At 54.6% G+C, this 19,978-nt stretch overlaps 1 protein-coding gene across 23 annotated transcripts in view; it reads left to right on the top strand.

Annotated features, from left to right (window-relative positions):
* Positions 1–19,978, top strand: part of TRIM9 (tripartite motif containing 9) — a 66,693-nt gene that overhangs the window by 26,290 nt on the left and 20,425 nt on the right. For 18 of the 23 annotated variants that reach the window (XM_054199378.1, XM_054199375.1, XM_054199368.1 and 15 more), the window contains exons 2-3: positions 9,754–9,849; positions 10,274–10,396. The exons of 4 other annotated variants lie outside the window; for them this stretch is intronic. In XM_054199378.1, coding sequence (XP_054055353.1) covers positions 9,754–9,849; positions 10,274–10,396 — 219 coding nt within the window. The remainder of the gene's footprint in view (positions 1–9,753; positions 9,850–10,273; positions 10,397–19,978) is intronic. One more of the 23 variants, XM_054199370.1, reaches the window with a different exon arrangement.

Here is a 19,978-nt window from a genome sequence, read left to right as displayed (position 1 = left end):
GTATCATCTTGGTAAGAAGACTCCAAGGGAGACCGCCACCCAGGCCAGGAAAAAGAAAAGGCAGAAAAATAAAAAGAAGAAAAAGCGCAGAAAAGCAGCCTGCAGTGAACGGCTGCGACATGTATTTGCAGTGCTCTCGACCTGCGTTTCCACCCTGATGTCTGTGCAGAGCTGCGGCAGGAGCTGGCCTCCTCTGAAGGACACTACCTGGGAGGTGTTCTCCAGGAGCACACCTAACACGGCGCCGCTGAAGCAGGACCAGGCAAGGGCAAGTCCAAAGTGTTTCTCCTCCTGAAATGCGCAACATGGACCTCAGCATCAACTCACTCTACAGATCTGAGCTTTTAAAATAGCTTTTCGCCCTCGCCTTGTTTGCCCCTCTGCGTACCCCGTGAGCAGGCAGCAGATCCTCGTTTAGCTTGTGTTTTTCTCAGCATCCCTGTAGCAGAGCTGGTATTTATCTGTGTGATTTCAGAGACGTGCATTAGGTTTTGCCAGTAAAAGGCTAAGATGATTTGTTGTTGAGTACTAATGAAGCAAAACAGGAATTAATTGGACAATATCAAAGGGGCTATTACTCTCATCTTAGTGCTCCCATTTCTTCTCCCTAAAAATCAAAGCAAGGACTACATCCTAAATCAAAGCAAGAACTACATCCTATATCAAAGCAAGGGCAGAGCATCTTCAACGCATCCTCACAGCAAGGAACTGTCAGCAAGGAGCAGACCAGGACATTTCATACCTCTTGCATTTGTTTAATCCAAGGACTAGGGACGGCCAAGCAAGTTGCCACGCGTGAAATGATCCACACTGAGTGTCCCTGTGCGCAGAGCTGGCCCTTGTCAGGCTGCGAGGAATCGTCCCAGGTCTACCCTCTTCAGGGGGCTAAGCTAAACCAAGGGTGATCCTACAGCACTGGGGCATAGAAGGTCACCGTGGCTCCGGTGGCATCTAACAACTTCATCTGGTGTCCCCACGTTTTTGGAAGCGAGCCACTGGCATATTATCTCAGGTCACTTGGCAGCCGTATCTTCTGCTGGAGAGTTTTGCATGCCTGGTTGCTTGTCCCTTGCAGGAGTGGGGTTAAATTGCAAGGATGCTGGAAGTTGGGGGTTCAAGTCTTCCTCTTTGTAGAAGCTTCTCCCAAAGGCCGCTGAGAAGTCATTGCAGGCTGTGCAACACCAGCTGTCCTGGCCACAGAAGGCCTGTGAACAGGGAAGCAGCAGGTTCAAGCGAGCACGTGGATTATTCGCAGCAGGAGCAAAGTGCTCTGCTGTTTCGGAGCGGAAGAAGCAGAGTGTGACCTGTCCCCCCAGGCACCCACAGCCCCGGCGTCCCAGCTAGGCTGTTCATGCACGCTGCTCCCAGCAGGGTGTCTGGAGGCCGGAATTATTCTTCAGCAATTTTGGCGTAACAATTGCATGCATTAAAATCCACGCAACAAGAATAGTCGATGGTTTTACCCTAGGTCTCTTGCTTCCGGCAGCGTCCCCAGTGCCGGCTAATGCGCAGCTCCAGGGCTTGGAGACCAAGTCGCAGCAGGTTGTTTTCAAAACATTAGAATTCTCCTTTTGGAGAGGACTCCTGAAGGCTGGGGCTGGTCAGGGCAGAGAACCCCATCCCTTTCTGCCACACCTGCAGGGCGAGGGGTGACGTTGCCGCTGCTGCTGCAGGTTATACTGGGACCAGGCTAAATAAAACGTGCGAGAAACTCAGCATGAATTCAGTTGCCCGCAGCAAGGCTGGGAGGAGGCAGAGCAGCGTTCCTGCAGGGCGCCAGGAAATCCCAGGGCCACACGGGAGGCAATGAAAGGGTTTTAGCAAGATCACGCTTGAAAAGAATATATCCTTGTTTTATTTCCAGGCTGGAGCCTTTGAATCAGTTCTGCCTGCTGAGGAAAATACACTGCCCTAGTGTCTGCGTGAACAAAGCCAGCGGCCGGGGCCATCTGTGCGCCCAAGTGACAGCACGTCGCTACTGGGGGCTTCGGCTCCTGGCTGGTTATTGCAGTCATCATCTCATGGGGGGAGAGGATGCTGTAGGATGGGGATTCTGAAGAAGCAAGCGATCCCCCGACCCCGGGGTTTGGACCCAGAAATGGCACAGACACAGGCTTAGCTGTGTGCCGAAGGGGTCGGTCAGGCCAGCACGGTGTCACAGCAGGCAGGCAGCACGGTGACATCCAGGCTCGCAGGGGTGGGCGTCTGTCCGCAGCATCTGACCTGAGCTCTCAGGGCTTGCCCTTCGAGGGGATATCCCTGGGGATCCTGCCGTGCCCGGCCTTCCCCAGACCCAGCGAACACCCGTAACCCTGCGGCAGCTCCGTGTTGCAGGGGAGGACAGATGCGCGTCCGTCTGCAAAATTTTACCTTGATACGCAGTGACTCGGGGCGAACAGGAATAAATGAGAACAACCTGGGCTGAGCTGATAAGGCCTCCAACTCTGACACTGCCAGGATTGGCAGTGATTTCTGCTCTGCGCTGCAGCAACCAGAACGGCTTTGCTGCTCTGTTATCAACGCTATTAAAAAAATAAGTGGCTATTACAAAAATCCTACCGGCTGGCTGGCAGCAGCCCCACTTCGGGGCTTGGCATGGGGAAAAACCCACTGCATCAGCACCCCCAGCTCGCAAGAGGGCTGCAGGCAGCCTGTCTGCCTGGCAGAGGGGACAGGAGAAGGTTGTCCTGGATGAATTCTCCACTGCCTCCATCCTGGGCTGGTCCACAGTCCCTTCTGGAAGTGGGGCTTCCCCCTGCCAGCTTTGGGTGGCACACATGAATCTGCTGTGCTGCTGCACGGAGACAGGGGAAAACAATAGAAGATGAGAGAAAGGAGAAGGCTTGCAAGAGGACAACACGGTCTGTGTCCCTGGGGATGCTGAGCACCCTCAGCACCTACTGGTGTCCATGGGCATTGGGTGCTCTCAGCACTGTGGAGGGATCAAGGGCTGGGTGCTCTCCTGCTCCGCGCAGATGGATACAGCCATGCTGGGTTGTATCTTTGGGCATCCCAAACCCCTCGCATCCCTCTCAGTTTGCACTGAAAAGGCTGTAACTCACCCGTGCTCCAGCCAGGGCTGGGGAATCCTTGTGGGGCTGCGCGTGGGTGCCACCACCATGGAGGCGAGACACCCCAAAGTGTCCCCATCTCGGGGGTCTTCCCTTCTCAGGTTCCGCCTGGGGTTTTCGCAGGGTTGCAGTGGCAAAGGTCTGCGTGCTTTGCCTCCGCGTGAGGAGGACTCACCAGGGCCTTGGATTCATAGTAGCGGGCGTAATGGCATCTTCTGCCTCTTCCAGTGACACAGGGCCCCTGCCGCAAGCCCTGGAATTAACTCTGATACAAATTGCCCCAGAGATAATCCGCTCGGCGGATGCCTTTCCATCCCCAAGAGCCAGCCTGTCTTGCACGTGCGGAGGATCATCTGCTTTGCAGACCCCAGCTGCCCCCCCCGGGTTGCTGCAGGGGCAGCAGGAGAAGCCCCCCCTCAGACACGCTCCCCACGGGGAGCTCCTCTAGCAGGGGCTGCTGTGTTTTAGTCGTTTACATTTCATCTCCCTCCTCCATACCCCGGTTTCCCTGACATAACTGCAATGAAGGAGGAGAACCAAGGCCCCCGATACAGAGCAGTTTGCCTTCCCATCCCTTGCTGCCCCGTTGTCTGCAGCAGGGGAGCAGGAGGGTTCCTAGGGTTCCATTTCTCAGGTTCGTTTCCAGCCTGCAGTTTGCACCCGGAGCTCTGCTCGCAAACCTGGCTCTGTGTTTGTGTGCGTGTCCTGCTGGCAAGCGTAGACTCTTCCGTCTGTTACTTTATTTGCAGCTTGATGCCAGGCTGAGAGCACCTCCTTCTCATGGGAAGCCAGCAAAACCTGAGCTGGACCCATGTCAAACGCGCAGCAGAAGAACGGTGCTGTGTTTGGAGAAGGGTAATTCAGACCCACGCTCTATTCCTGTCTTCTGCCTTGGCTCAAAGTTAGTTATTAGCAACTAAGATGATCTGGCTTCGCTCACCCTGCAGACACGGAGCACCAGTCACCTGTATCTACTCTGCATCCCTGCCAGAGGCATGCCAAGGTGGGCCTGGGAGTGGGTGCCGTCTCCAGCTTTCAAGCCTGCTTGGTGCCTGATTGCTCTCCGAAGATGCCGAGGAGCTCAGCAGGCAGAGATCAAATGGGCTGCAAGGAAATCGCTGCCCTCCACCCACCTTTTGGGCACACAGGCTCCGGATGAGGTTGCCTTGGGATGAGGTTGTCTCAGGATGTAACCTACCGTCTACCGTACATCTGCGTTTCCAGTGCCCTTTCAGGGGAATATTCCAGAGCCGTTTCAGCCCACCCTCCAGGCTTAGCAGAGCAGAAGGGAGAGGAAGAGAAGAGGACCTTTGAGGAGGTTCAGGTTTGTGAGGTTCAGCTGTAGCTGCAGAGGTCTAAGGCGTTTTTGGTAAGAGGCCTCCTCCAGGTTGTAAGTGCCTAGCCCTGCGTGGTGTCACATCACACTATGTGCGTTAGGAGCTGGGGGGCTGCTGGAGCTCCAGATGCTGCTGTCTGTGAGGTGCGATCAAATAGAGCCGGTTCGGACCCTGGGACATGGTTCTGCCCTGTCTGGTCTCCCTTCGCCCCACGGTGTCTCGAGGGGCAGGTTCAGCTTGGGCTGCAGCTCCAGGCAGAGCCCCTGGTTTCTCTTCTTAGGCAGCGTTGAATCCAAAAGTCAGGCTCTCGTGACTGGAGCCGAAAGCCAATTAGCAGCGGTTTAGCTTCATCAACTTCCTGACTGAATGCAACTTTTAATTAAACATCCCGTTTTAATTAGTCAGGCATCACATGCAGTAAGCTTGCCTCAAGATTCAAAGGCTGTAGGTCCTGTCCTTTAATTAAAAGAAAGAAGCACATGACTTCCACTCCAACATCTGTGACAGCTCCTCATCCTTTCGAGGGCACAAGCGGAACAGCTGGGAACAGCATCTTTTCTTGCCGTGGCTTGTTCCTTGTCTCTTTTACATCCGTATGGATGCTCCAGTGTAGGAACTGGGTGCAGGATGACTTGATTGGAAGGAGAGGAGAAACAGGAGCTGGTTGCAACACTTGGGATGTCAGAGCAGGTACTGGGCTCTCAGTGTAATGCCAAGAGCTCTTTTGGGGTGAGTTTTCTTCTGTCCTGGGGTGACAGGGAGCACCTAGCCTGTCTGTGGCTGGTAAGGAGGTGCAGTCACCTGAAGTCTCAGGTTCAAATGGCCTTTGAAGCAGGCATGGACTGCAGCAGCCCAGAGGAGGTGGCTTTCACAGGACACGCGCTCGGAATAGTAGAATCATAGAATAATTTGGGTTGGAAAAGACCTTTAAGATCATTGAGTCCGACCATAAACCTAACCTTAAGCTGTGAGCTCCTTGCTAAAGGACCTCGTGAGGGATAAAAGCTTATGTTGGTCCACAAGGAGACAGGATGGTTCTGTAGAAGAGAAATCCAAGGGGGGTTACACAGGCTACGTGAAAGCCATGCCCACCTCATGAGGTTCCTGAGTGGTGAACTGTTGGAGGCTGGAAGAGCTGGAAGATGCTGTGCTGGGGTGTACATTTGGCCTGACCATGAACAGAAATGTCTTTTCTTGATCTCGTTTGAATTTGTCACCTTTCACTGTCACACACAAGCTTGCGTTCCTGCACGTGGGCTAGGGATGGGCAGCACAGAGCTGCACAGCTCCTGGGCGGGCAGGGACGTGGGGAAGGGGCTTCCAGCTGGCCAAGGGACCTGGACTAGCAATTGGGTTTTGGCTTGCCCTGCTCTCCATGGAGCAGAGAAGGAGAATGGCTTCTTTCCTGAGCACTCCAGCCACTTTCTGTGGTGTCAGAGCCTGCAAGTGAATTGGGGTTTGAGACGAGAGCCAACTGTTCTTGCTCTTGTTGGTGGCCAACGCTAGCTAACGTCAGACTTTTCCCAGTATGCCAGATGGAGCTGTCACACGGAGCCGGCTCTGCTAATCCAGCATCCAACGCCAAGCCGGACCCTAAAATAACAGTCCCAGCTCCCTCCTCGCCTCAAGGTAAACCTGGAGGAGCTCCATTGCTGGCAACTGGGTTATACGGGAGGAGAACCAGAGCAGCTCCATCGGAGAGACGACGCGGAGTTTGAAATGATGCTTTTCTGCATTTCTTGAAGCCTGCTCAGCCCTCCCGAGCCACCAGCCTTCTGCACCGACTGCGCTCGGCCCTGCGCTGGGACGAGGGAGAATCAGAGTGACAGAAATCCCTTTGTCAGCCCTGCCTGGGAAGGAGGGTTACAGAGCTATTAGCGAGCACAAAGAGGGGACGGATTCTCTCCTAAGTGCTCCGGGGACAGAGATTTAAATGCTTAGCTCCCATTAATGCTAATGTGAATTACAGAGGCCTCTTCTTACTGCCTTGAAACAAGAGCATTGAAAAAGAGGCCAGCTTTCTGCAAAGAACAAATTCGCTCGATTTTAAGACGGCGCTAAATGGGATTTTTCTTCATTTCACACTCATTAATTCCCCTGCCTGTGCTAGCTGGGGGTGGGACTCTGCTCCGGTCCAGCGCGTGCGAGCTGGCCGGCCCACTCCATCCACCGGCCCCTGCTCTGCGGGGGGACAGTGGTCCCCAGAGCGGGGTTCCCAGCCCCGAAAAGCCCCAAATATTTTATTTCCATATGGAGATGCCAAGTGCAACGTCCCGGCTTTTTGCAGGGAGGGGAAATGGCTCCAGCGTGTGTCAGAAATATTAATGGCATCTTGTTTCCTGTGATCTGGTACAGCACCTGCGGGAGACGAGGCCTCAGGTCCTTCTGCCCCCCTGCTCCCACGCAGAGAACTGCTCCTGAGTCTCCATCTCCTACTCCCTGCGTGTAGATCACACGCTTGTGGGCAACCTGTGACTCTGCCTTCCGTGTCCGGTGATTAAATCCTTCTCCGAAGTGACAGACTGCATTAAAGCTTGGGTTTCCTCCAAGGGTCATGGAAGGTACCTGTAGAATTTACAGACCCGATCAGTCATTTAATTTCTCTCCGCGGCCTCTGACTTATTAACGTAATAACAGAAACCAGAAGGACTTTGTTTTTCTGTGGCGGACGGTTATGAATCACGTTGTCACTGCGCCTGCGGCGCTGCCCTTAATGAGTACACTCAGGCATGCCCGCGAGTCCCTGCGCACATTCCCATAAGCGCACCGTTGTCGTATAGCATTAATTAACCTTGTTTAATGGGCTAACTGCGATGGTTCGCAGTTCTGAGTCCCCAGCGGGGTGACTCTTGCCATAAGTAGCAGGGATCCGGCGGGGGAGCTGGGCAGATGTTTGTTTCAACGGCGACGCATCCAGGAACGTGTTCCCGCTCTGGAAAAGGCTTATTGTGGTGGGGACCCTTCCTGGAGATCGGCACGAAGCTCATGCCGATGAAAAACCAAATCTTTGAGCTCCCATGTCCAGCGAGGAGCCTGTGGCCACCCATACATAGGAGCTGGCATCACCAGCTTTGCACAGGCGATGCTCTTACCGCACGTCGCTGTGAGCTGGGCATGCTGGTGTTGGCACCCCATTCTCCATGCCAGGGGCGAGGGACAGGGCAGAGTGTCCACTGCGCATTTCACAGTTATGGAAAAACCTTAACAATTATGGCAAAAATACGGTCACTTGACTAGTTCATGCCCCTGGCCTGCCGGCATTGGTGGCATTGAGAACATCTCGAAAAGGCTGAGCTGAGAACGGGGATGCAGCGTTAAGACAGCGGGGAGGGATGCTCTGAAGGCGATGGACCGTCTTTTTTCTTTTTGTGGATAGGCTCAAAGATCTCTGCGCCGTGGGAGCCCTTGTGCCGCGGGGCTGGGGGTGTGCGGGGTGAAGGAGCTGCACGTGGACAGTGCAGACTGGCGTCACAGAGCTCTTATTAAATTTTAAGAGCGCATTTAAAATGCTTTCCCATTGGGAAAGCCTCAAAGAGTTATGTTGATACAAAGATCCCCTTTCTGAAATGTACGTTGACAGAAAAAAAAAAAAAGGACTTTATTAAAGGAAAAAACCCACCATGCTGCAGTTTTAATGAGGAGCTTGTAAACATAACAGTCTCCCGCTGATTTTCTCTATTAATTGCCTGCATTATGGAAGACCAGGGCCTTGCAGCGCTCGGTTGCCGGGCTTAAGACATCTCCCTAAATCTTGGGGGGGCTGGAGCCGTGCGTGGGCTGCGGAGGGTGAGCGTGGGGCAGGGGGATGGAGGCTTTTGCAGGGGCGCGGGGCGGAGGACGAGGCAGGGCTGGGTTGTCCCTGCGGTGCCTGGGGCTGCCAGCGCCACGGGGAGCATCTCGGGCTCCGACCTTGGCTCTCCGCCAGCCTTTGCTCGGGGAAGGGGAGGGAGGAGGGATGGGGAGACCTGCTGAGCTGATTTAGCAATCCCATTTTTAGTAGAGATGCATTCGCTGATTAGCTCCACATCCTAATGAGTCCGGCACGATCAATTACAAAGGAAATGCAGAAATCGCTAGGGTTATATTAACATCTCCAGGGGAAGCTGCAGTAAGGTCATTTTATGGGCCATTAAAATGGTCGCCGTTTGTTTGCTACCTTGTCTCTTCAATAGCAATTCTTTTTTTTTCTCGATGTCAGCCCAGCGCCGTTCTCAGCAGGTGCTCCCTCTCCCCGCACCGGTGTCCGGGGAGGGGGGTGGGGTGGGCACGGCATGACAGGGCCGGTGCCAGCCCGGTGCCAGCGTCCTGATCACAGGAGGGACAGTCACAGTAGGTTTTTGGAGATTTGGGGGCATCAGCCGTCTTCTGGGCCCCCTTCTGTGTCTGCCACAAAGAAAGATCGCACCTCAAATCCTGTGTGGTGTTTGCAGGCGTTTTGCAGCCCACGAGAGAGGCAAAATCTCTCCCAGAGGTAAATTATCGCGGGTGATTTGCCCAGCTCTGGAGATAATAACTCCTACTGAAATCCCGGCAAAAGGGGAAGATTCCAGAGTTAATGTTTGGAAAGCGGCATGAAAATGAAAAAGCACAAGGCCTGATCGTTATTATTACTCTGTTATGCAGCTCAGCTCAGCTTCGGCCGGAGCAGGCTGTGGGTGTGCGCTCCACCTCCTTAGCACCGCAGGAGGAAGGAGCAGTCGGTATTTTGGATGGTGGGGGAGGACCCTGCTTTACCTTGGCTTTCCTGGGGAGATTGGGGAATTTTCAGCCCAATTCGAGTGGCCTGACCTGCGCCCTTTTGCTGATCATCCTCAGAAGACACGGGGCAGATCCTACAGGATTTGGGGTGTCTGGCTCCCTGGAGAGCACAGATTCAGGGGAGGTAGCCACTGGCTCGCTTTGAGACCCAGGGTAGATGTGGCTTGTCTCTGATCACCCAGAGAAGCCTGTGGCGGAGGTGGATACCCAGGTTGCCCAGAGAAGCTGTGGCTGCCCCATCCCTGGAGGTGTTCAAGGCCAGGCTGGACGGGGCTTGGAGCAACCTGGGCTGGTGGGAGGTGTCCCTGCCCAGGGCAGGGGGCAGTGCGTGATCTTTAAAGGTCCCTTCCAACCCAAACCATTCTATGATTCTGTGATACTCGCTATCTGCTTCCCAAGGCTAGGGCATCCATGGTGATGGCTAACCCTCCTTTTCCTCTCCTTACACTCAGGGCAGCAGGGGCAGAAGGACACCTCGGTGGGTTGCTGCAGTCCATCCCCAGCCCAAATTGCACATGCATCAGCTCCCCCAGCACAAGGTTGAGTCCAAGACATGGAAATGACCACTCTCTTTCTTCCCCCTGCAGAGCCAGCTTTCCCAGGCCCTCAACGGGTTGTCAGACAGAGCCAAGGAAGCAAAAGAGTTCCTGGTCCAACTCCGCAATATGGTGCAGCAAATCCAGGTACTGTGTCTCCTGGCCGAGGAACAGCCCCTTCCCACCAGGATGTGCTGTTCTGACACCCTCTGTCCCATCTCCCCAGCTTGGTTTGGTGGGTGCTCTCCAAAAGGGGTCCACACCTGACTTTTTCATATTATCCGCCTGCAGCCCTGCTAAAAACTGCTCCTCCCAAAGCTGCCCGTGTCACGGAGCGAGCAGCAGAGACCCAGCCCTTGTCCTCTCTGCCATAGGCAGATCCAAGGATGTGGCAGGATGGATCAAACCTGTTCCTCACCTGCCACCACCACATTTGCCATGAGGCAAAGGTGTAAGCACCCCACGTGCTAATGATACGGATTTGTGTGCTGCATATAGAAAAATGGCCCATGTGGTATCGTAAAAAAAATTAGTTTTCCCAAGGGCTGTGATGCTCTGCTCTGACCCGCAGGAGAACAGCGTGGAGTTCGAGGCCTGCCTCGTGGCCCAGTGTGACGCCCTCATCGATGCCCTCAACAGAAGGAAAGCCCAGCTGCTGTCCCGGGTCAACAAGGAGCACGAACACAAGCTGAAGGTGAGCCCCTACGCACCGGCCTGGGCGGTCAGAGAGCTTTCTGCAGGGTTGGCACTAGATGAGGACGAGGACTGTGATGGTTTAGTGATGTTTTTTGTCAGAGTTAGGTGGATGATTGGACTAGGTGATCTGAAAGGTCCCTTCCAGCCTAGGCAATTCTATGATTCTGTGCTGTTTGTTGGGGTGAAGCGCTGCGGGAGGAACGGGGAGGTCACTGGGAAGCCGCTCTTCTTGCTTTTCACATTAGCTGAATTTGGTTTCGCTGCAGATGCCCAGCTGGCTTCCAGCGTGGCAGGCACTGAGCAAAGTGCTGCTTCCGCCAGGGAGTGGTTCCCACTGAATTACTCCGTTACTGGGCCAACTACTAGTCATTAGGTCAGCAGAGCCATGTGCGCAGCATTCACAGGCTGGAAAAGGACCTTGTTCACGCCCCATGTTGCTTCTGAGCTACTAGCATGGCCCTGCAGGGTGCTGAGTGCCTGTAATTTGTACTGGCTTCATCTGAAGTTGTGGGGCGCTTGGTATCACGAGTTGCCACTTTTGTCATGAGGCAGGAGCAGGAATTGCTCCGTTCTCTGTTCTGTGCTTGTCGAGCACCTCGTGGCTTCAGCTTTCACTGAGAGATGAATTGTTGGCCCTGAGGGAACTGAGGTGCAGCTCTCAACGTGAGCATTGAGGTCAGCTGTGAAAACTGGCCTTGTGTCATTCCTGAAGTCACTACACTGTGCCTTTTCAGCTGGTGTGGGGCTGAGAAGGGAAGCAAAGGGCCAGATCTCACCTGGGAGCAGTGGAGCAGGTGAAGCAGTGCCCAGTATCTGTTGGACAAGGTCATTGCACCCTGGCCGTCACTGATATGGGCCAGCATTTCACACCAACATCACTTTGTGCATCCACGGTCCCTCTTCCAAGGGCATTTCAGTTTTTGGGCTACAAACATCTGCATCTCTTCTCTTCTTCACTTGCATCCTCCCTGGTCTTGCTTTGGGCCACCCAAGGAGGCTCCCAAAGGGATTCCGGAACCTGCCTAAAGTGAGGGAGGAGGCCACAGGTCTGTGGTCTGCCTGCAGGCGATGGGCGCCGCAACACGAGGGCTCGTCACCATTCCCGTCGGGAGATGGACAATAGCAGCTTTGTGGGACTGAGCATCAGTGCTCGGTGTAAAGCACGTCCCCAAACAGTGATGCCACCCCGCCAGCCTGTCTTCTAGGCGCAGAGGGGACCCCCGCTGCCTGGTGGACTCTCTTTCCCTCTTCCCCTTCAGCATGGTTGATTAAACCCTCACAAAGCCGGGCAGCATAAAGCAATTTCCCTCCTCAGCACAACCCGCGGAGGGCCTTTCGCTTATTGGCCGGAGGAAGGGAACTGCTTCCCACCGCTTGTTCTTACCTCCTGTCCCCCCAGCGTGTACATCCCACCCCCATCCACCCTTGCTATCAGCCGGGCTTTGTCGTGAGGCAGGCCTGGCCCTTAAAAGAAGAAACAGCCCCTGGGTTTCAGACTGATCTCTGTTAAAATCAGCCCTCGAGCCTCCCTCCCCGAAGGAGGGAGCTCTGGCAGCTCCCCACGTGCCGTGCAGGAAGGGCTCCATGTCCCTGCCTGCCCCGGCACACGCGGCGCACGAGCCTTTGTCCGGTTACCGATAGCTTCACGGCAGCTGGTGTTTAAAATCCAGAAGGTGCTCCCCTCCGCCCTGCAGCCTGCTCAGTGGTGGTCAGATTTTTAGCCTGAAATCGTTTGATTTTCCCTTTCTGTTCTTGCAGGGGCGGGGAGCGGGGAGGTAGGTAGTAAATGCAACTGTGCTGCTTTGGCCTTAGCCTCTTATGGGGAGAGTTGTGCAGCCTTGACCCCCCCCGCCAAGCGCCAGCAAGAGTCCTGCGCGCTGAGATTTGCTTCCCAAGGCTTCAGCATCACCAGGCGGGGACACGCAGCCTTGGCGCGCAGCCCTGGTGATCACACGTCCTTCCCCTCTGGCTTGGGGACGGGGACGGAGAGGGCCTCGCCTGCTTTCACAAGCTGCAGACGGGACAGGGGGTGCGAGAGAGTCTCAGCCCTCAGAGTTCAGAGTCCTTTCTGTCCCCGTTCTTCATGCGCAGGGTCCCCTGGCCACACCAGGCCACTGAGGCAAGCGTTTGCCACCCACCCTGCAGCCTGTCCCCCTGCGCCCCCTTCCCCAGCGCTGCCACTGTCCCCGCGTGCGCTCCCACCCCAGGGAAGGGGCTGCCCGGATCATCGCCGCACGGGGCAGCTTCCCCTTTGCCTCCTCCAAGGAAACCCCTGGACAAAGGCAGCACCTGCAGCTCCAGCTGGGCACGGGCTGGGCTGGCCTCGCTCAAAGGGTCAGGGGAACAGAATGAGACATGAAAGCAGCATTGTGCCTGGAGCAGCTGCCTCACGATGGGACATTCCCCCCACTGCCCGAGGCTGGGGCTGGTTGGGGGGGGATAACAAAGCCCCCAACTCTTTCTCCGAGGCTCTGGAGCACTTCCAGGGTGTCAGGAAGGACAGTATGGAGGGGGTGAAACTGTGCAGCAGAGGGGCCACCTCCCTGCCTCCACCGGCCCCATCCACAGCGGCATGCTGCATGCTCGGCACCGTCCTACACGTGCCCTGGCATGTGCTTTGTGCGGAATTTGGACCCGTGGTGGGTCCTTCTGCAGGACTGTGGGGCTTGTCCTGGTTGATGTTCACGTTAGGACAGCTGGCTGCTGACTTGGCGGTGATAGCTTCACCCCTTCCCATGGGAGACCAGTCCAGAGCATCCTGGCCTGCCCTGCGTGTCCACTTGCCACTGCCATGTCCCCAGAACATCTCTGCTGAGGAGGAGATGAGCAGATAGATTGACCAGTGGGACTTACCTGTGCCACCCAGGAGCCCTTTCAGATCCTAACTAGTTGCTCCAGCAGCCGGCATGGAGCCTCAGCGCCCTGGCTGCAGCCCATCTCTCCATGGGCTGCCCCTCCTGCCTGCTGGGAGGTTGGCCAGCATGGCACAATGTGGCACCGTGTGAGCGAGGAGGAGGAGCACGGAGGGACAGAGCCTGCCGGCTGGCACAGTACCACAGGCACCTTTCACCGGAGAGCCCAAGTTCCCATTCCCGTGCAGTGCCCAGAGTCGGGGTCAGCTCGGTTTCAGGACTGACCTACTTTGGCTTGACACATATTTCATGGAGGCAGGCACAAATCCAGGTTTGCCTGTGGGCCAACACTAATTACTCCAGAACGGGGAGAGGTTTGGGAGGAAATGAACTTGGAAGGGACATTTCCCTGCCTTTCCCCACCCTCCCCCTACATTTGCATTCAGATTAAGAACCCAGGCTTTAAAAAAATAACATCTGGAGGAGCAGTGGGGCCACGTGCCTGCTGCACCTCCTGGATAGACCTTCTTGTCTGTCCGGCTCCTCATTGCCGACCCTGGTTTTCAGAGGACCGGTATGGTCTTCCCCAAGGGAAGATGCCCTACAGCACGAGCTGGTTTGTGCAGGGGACACAGAGGCTTCCCTGCAGTGTTGTCCTAGGAAGAAATCTCTCAGTCCACAGCACACATGAACTGAGCTCCTCCTTTTAAGCCCTCAGCAGTGTGGTGGACCATTCTGGCCTTCTGGCCTTCAGGTCATAGGATGTCTTTGCCAACAGCGGTTGTCACATTTCCCAGGGGAGCTAATTATATAGGAAACACTCACCAAGGGCTCCTGTCCGTAGCGCTGGATCTCCAGAGATGAAATGCTGGTCCATGACCCTTCTTTAGGGGTTACGGTCAGAATTTTCCAGGAATCACGGAATCACGGAATCACGGAATCTTCAGAGTTGGAAGGGACCTCTAGAGATCATCTAGTCCAACTCCCCTGCTAGAGCAGGATTGCCTAAAGCACATCCCTCAGGGCTGCATCCAGGCGGGTCTTGAAAATCTCCAGAGAAGGGGACTCCACCACCTGCCTGGGCAGCCTGTTCCAGTGCTCTGTCACCCTCACTGTAAAGAAGTTTTTCCGTGTATTTGAACGGAACTTCCTATGTTCTAGCTTGTGCCCATTGCCCCTTGTCCTGTCGCTGGGAACCATTGAAAAGAGCCTGGCTCCGTCCTCCTTAAACCCACCCTTTAGGTACTTGTAAACATTAATCAGGTCCCCCCTCAACCTTCTCTTCTCCAGGCTAAAGAGTCCCAGCTCTTTCAGCCTTTCCTCATAAGGGAGGTGCTCCAGTCCCACAATCATCTTGGTTGCCCTTCGCTGGACTCGCTCCAGTAGTTCCCTGTCCCTCTTGAACTGGGGAGCCCAGAACTGGACACAGTACTCCAGTTGTGGCCTCACCAGTGCAGAGTAGAGGGGGAGAATGACCTCCCTCGACCTACTGGCCACAGTCTTCCCTATGCAGCCCAGGATGCCATTGGCCTTCTTGGCGACAAGGGCACACTGCTGGCTCATGGATAATTTGCTGTCTACCAGGACCCCCAGGTCCTTCTCCTCAGAGCTGCTTCCCAGCATGTCCGCCCCTAACCTATACTGGTGTTTGGCATTCTTCCTTCCCAGGTGCAGGACCCTACACTTGCTTTTGTTGAACCTCATTAGGTTCTTCTCTGCCCAGCTCTCCAGCCTGTCCAGGTCACGCTGGATGGCAGCACGGCCCTCTGGAGTGTCGGCCACCCCTCCCAGCTTGGTATCATCAGCAAACTTGCTGAGGATACACTCTGTCCCCTCATCTAGGTCATTAATGAATATATTGAACAAAATTGGTCCAAGTATTGACCCCTGAGGGACACCACTCGTTACAGGCCTCCAACTGGACTCTGTGCCGCTGATCACAACCCTCTGGGTTCTGTCACTCAGCCAGCTCTCGATCCACCTCACTGTCACCTCGTCTAGCCCATACTTCCTCAGCTTCCTAATGAGGATGTTATGGGAGACAGTGTCAAAAGCCTTGCTAAGGTCAAGGTAGATGACATCTACGGCTCTCCCCTCATCCAGCCAACCCGTTATAACATCATAGAAAGCTATCAGATTGGTCAGGCATGATTTGCCCTTGGTAAATCCATGCTGACCACTTCCAATAACTTCCTGTTCCTCTATGTGTTTGGAGACGACATCCAGAATGAGTCGCTCCATTACCTTCCCAGGGACAGAGGTGAGACTAACCGGCCTGTAGTTCCCTGGGTCCTCCTTCTTGCCTTTTTTGAAGATTGGAGTGACGTTAGCCTTCCTCCAGTCCTCAGGCACCTCTCCTGTTCCCCATGACCTTGCAAAGACAATGGAGAGTGGTCTAGCGATAACATCTGCCAGCTCTCTCAGCACTCGCGGGTGCATCCCGTCAGGGCCCATGGACTTATGAATGTCCAGCTTGGCCAAGTGGTCTCTGACCCAGTCCTCCTCAACTAAGGGAAAATCTTCCTCTCTCCGGACCTTCCCCCTTGCCTCCAGGGTATGGGATGTGTGAGGGACGGCTTTATCAGTGAAGACCGAAGAAAAGAAGGCATTCAGTAACTCTGCCTTCTCTGTGTCTTCCACCACTAGGGCACCCGTCTCATTCATCAGTGGACCTATATTTTCCCTAGTCTTCCTTTTTCTGTTGATATACTGGAAAAATCTCTTCTTGTTGTCTTTAACTGCAGTGGCCAAGCTGAGTTCTGATTGAGCTTTGGCCCTTCTAATCTTCCCCCTGCATAGCTTTGTTATATCTTGATAATCCTCATAAGTTGCTAAGCCCCTTTTCCAGAGAATGTAAGCCTTCCTTTTTTTCCTGAGGTCCAGCCAAAGCTCTCTATTTAGCCAGGCTGGCCTTCTTCCCCGTCGGCTCGTCTTTTGGGACATGGGGATGGCCTTCACCTGTGCTTCTAAGAGCACCTGCTTGAAGTATGACCAGCTTTCCTGGGCACCTTTGCTCTTCAAAACTGCCTCCCAAGGGACACTCTCAACCATGCTCCTAAACAGGTTAAAGTCTGCCCTTCGGAAATCCAAGGTGGCAGTTTTGCTGGCTCCCCGCCTCCCTTCACCAAGAATTGAAAACTCTATCATTTCATGGTCACAAGGAAGCCCAAGGGATCTTGGTGTACTCCATTGGATTAGGTCACTGGTGATCAGGAACTGGTCTGGTGGGAGGTGTCCCTCCCCATGACAGGGTGTGGAACTGGATGATCTTTAAGGTTCCTTCCAACCCAAACCATTCTATGATTCTATGAATCTATGCTCCATGTTCTCCAGCGGCTCTGCACTGGAGACCAGGTCTCCCTATTGCAGCTTCCCACACTTGTTGGTGTCGTGCAGAAGCCTTTGATCAGAACAGGCTGTGCAAGCCTCCAGGTCGTGCTGCCGCCAGCATCGCACAGGGCCGTTAACGCAGCAGCTCTGCTTTTCCCAGCTCCAGCCGGAGCCTCCTCTCCCAACAGCAAGAGGCAAGTCACCATGGAAACATCCACCTGGAAATGTTCTGCTCGGAGGACGCATAGTTATGGCATTCAGCAGAGTGAAGCCCTCGGGATCTGTCCCGGGGATTTTTCTGTCGGGTATTTTTCTGTCTGGGTTTGCAGCCCTGCGGTGAAGCGCTGCCGCGCTGCTCCCCGTAACATTGTCCCCACGGCCACGCAGGTGACCGTACCCCAGTCCCCATGGTGTGCCCGGGATGAGGAGGCTCCCTGTCCTCCATGTGACATCCGCGGCAGGACTCGTCCCGGGCGTGAGGAGCCAAGGTTCAAGTGAGGTTGAGTGCCTTGAAAACCGATTATCTAGCCGAGTACTAAAACGAGGAGGAAGGTGAGGAAGACATTTAAGTAGAGATGAGTGCAGATGTTACTGCCTTCTAGGAGCTGTATTAAAATGTAAATTATAGCTAATGTCATCTTACAGGGAAGTAAAGCTCTTGAAATAAATTTGCTATTTTAAGGTAGTAGTGAACTGCTGCGAGTGCGCAGCAAAAGTCCTTTTTATAGGCTGTAATTAGCAGCCGGGTGCTGGCTGTTGCCTCCTTTGGCACCTAAAGGGAAAAAAAAGGCATTTGATAAAAAACGACCACAAAGAAAAGTGTTTGGAGCTGCCCAAATCCCCTCAGCAGCTGAGCCATTAGCCCTTTCCCAGAAGATGCCGCCACTCGGTGAGGTGTGCTACCCGCGTGGTTTCAAGGAGAGGTTTGTAAGCTGGCTCCCTCCATGCAGAATTCCTGGCAGCCTGGTTTTCCTGGCCCTTTGAGGCCTCCTGAGGCTGCCCCTCAGCCCAACACAGCCTCCTTTAATTATGTGAGTCAAAGGAACTTCCAGATTTCACTTCCAGCTCTCTTCATCAAAATACTCTTCATTACTGGGGTAACAGGGAGCTGAGGAACCCCAGGGACTGGAAATCCCAGATGCACAAGGAGAACCATGGGATGCTTAAGGCCATATGGAAAACTTTTCGGCTTCACTGGCCCCACTGAGTTTAGACCGTGCCTTCAATGGTGTGGGGGATGCTTATTTTTAAAACCTTTGATTGTGGGGGATGCTTATTTTTAAAACCTTTGATTTCCCTAATCAAAGCGATTCGTGGAGTCCCACTGTTCCTGTCTACATCCCATTTCTCTTGGATGGAGCGCAGAAGCTGTAAAGGCACGAAGCCCCACTAGCTCCCAACCAAAGATCCCTCTTCTTGCCTCAAAAACAGTTTGTCGGTGGTGATGGGAACGTGGATTTCCGCTGTCGGCTTGCCTGCTGTGTCGATGCTGCAATTAAACTGCTGTTTCATGCTCTAGTTCTCCAGATGAATAGATGCTGGGTCCCCGAAGGGCATGGCAGAGCTAGAGAAGGGCAGGAGCGCTGGGGCTGAAGGTGTGGGCTGGGACAGAGCCGCAGCCACTGCTTTGGGTGCAGCGTCTGAGCACGTAGAGCCCTGGGCCGCCTCCAGGAAGGGCTTGGATGTCTCCAAGGCTGGAGACTCCACAGCCTCTCTATTTTGGTCTCTGTCCACCTTTAAGGAAAAGAAAAGCTTTCACTTAGGTCTAAATGGAATTTCTTGTATCTCAGTTTGCACCCACGTGCGTAAAGATTTACGTAGCCTCGGTGGCAGCCCGCAGCAAACACTTCCACTCCCGCCCAGACCTTTATTAGCAGGGATAATCTGCCAGGAAGCTCGGTAATTAATTAGCCCAGAGCTGCCTGGCGCTGCCCTCACCTCACCCTGCCGCCGGGGAACGCGCAGGGTAGAGGGGCAAAGCCGGGACTGGCATCTCCGCGTCCCAGCTCCCTCCTGGCAGCCAGTGCCACGAAGCCCCGCAGGTCTCACGCTGCCACCGGCGCAGTGGTGGCGTGTCCCCTCACCTCGCTGGTAGCCCCATCTCTTGGCCAAGCGGGTGCTGGGGAGCCAGCGGCGTGTCCAGGGACACTGTCCCTGTCCTCACTCAGCAAATGCTGTTTCTTGGGGGGCTCGTGTCTGGCTGGCGCTAGCAGATGGCAATTCTGATGGTAATACTTCGAAAGCGTCTACTGGGGCAGGGAGAGGCTCACAGATTCATTATCCTGGGCAAACCAGACAGAGATTTGAGCTGCAAAGAAGATAAGAAGATTGTTTTACCGATCCCATCTTCGCTGTCTTCCTGATGGCGTGTGCATTTCCCCGCAGAGGAACGAAAGGAGGAGGCTGCTTTCTTGGGTGACCAAGGCGGGGGATCCCCACTTGCCCATCTGCAGCCCAGCAGGCCGGGAATGCAAAACCTTTGCTCTGGCTCGGTCGGTGCGGTCGGGATACGCTCTAACAGCAAGGTTGGAGCCCACAGGCTGGGCTCATCTCACACTCAGTGGTAGCACCATGGTCTGCGGCTGAGAGACCCAACATCCGCACGGCCGACAAACCCTTGCAAGAGCAGAACAACCCCTCAGCATCGCTCTCTGGGCAAAACAGCTTTAATTAGCGCAAGGGGCTGCTTTATGTTGCGGCTAAACAAGGGGCTGCAGGTTGCTGCAATGCTTTGCACGCCCGCTGCACCTTCTGGATCCCACCCCAAAGGACTGACCATCCCTGCAGAGAAAGGAAGTCCAGGGGCTTATCCAGAAAAGGTCCATCCCAGCAGAGTCATTCCAGTGCACTCAAGTGTTAGAAACTGGCACTGAGCGAAGTCTTCCCTCTAATGACAGTGTTTGAGGCCAAAACTGGTGTGTGCTGATCGTGCTGCTCGCTAGCCCAGTCTCAGAGCCATCCGGGATGCAGGCTGGAGACATTGGGCTGGGCTTGCTAAAAACAGCAAGGAATGGCTACTGCCGGAAAATCAGGAGCCGGCTCGGAGGGTGTTTCCTGGCATTTCACAGAAGCAGATATATTGTCCCAAGTTGGAAGACTGGTGATTCTTTTCTTCCTGTTAGGTGATTAAGTAGAGGTGATTAAATTATAAGTAAGCAACACATGATGTGATTGATTGCCCTACAGGAGCCATCATCCCCCTGGAAACCCAGGTTCGTTTGCCGCAGGGGGCTGACATGTGCTTCGTTTCTCCTCCCCATCCCTCGGACCGTCGGGATGCTCACAAGGCGGAGATGCTCCTCAGCCCAGGGGGGGTCGACCAGTGGGCCCACAGGCGCTGGGATTCACCGAGTGCAGTGCTGAGGACACAACCGTGCCTTCAGAAATGTTAATCGCTG

The sequence above is a fragment of the Rissa tridactyla genome, chromosome 4 (assembly GCF_028500815.1).
Source record: "Rissa tridactyla isolate bRisTri1 chromosome 4, bRisTri1.patW.cur.20221130, whole genome shotgun sequence".
In the NCBI taxonomy this organism is placed as follows: Eukaryota; Metazoa; Chordata; class Aves; order Charadriiformes; family Laridae; genus Rissa; species Rissa tridactyla.
This window is presented reverse-complemented; position numbering and strand designations above follow the sequence as displayed.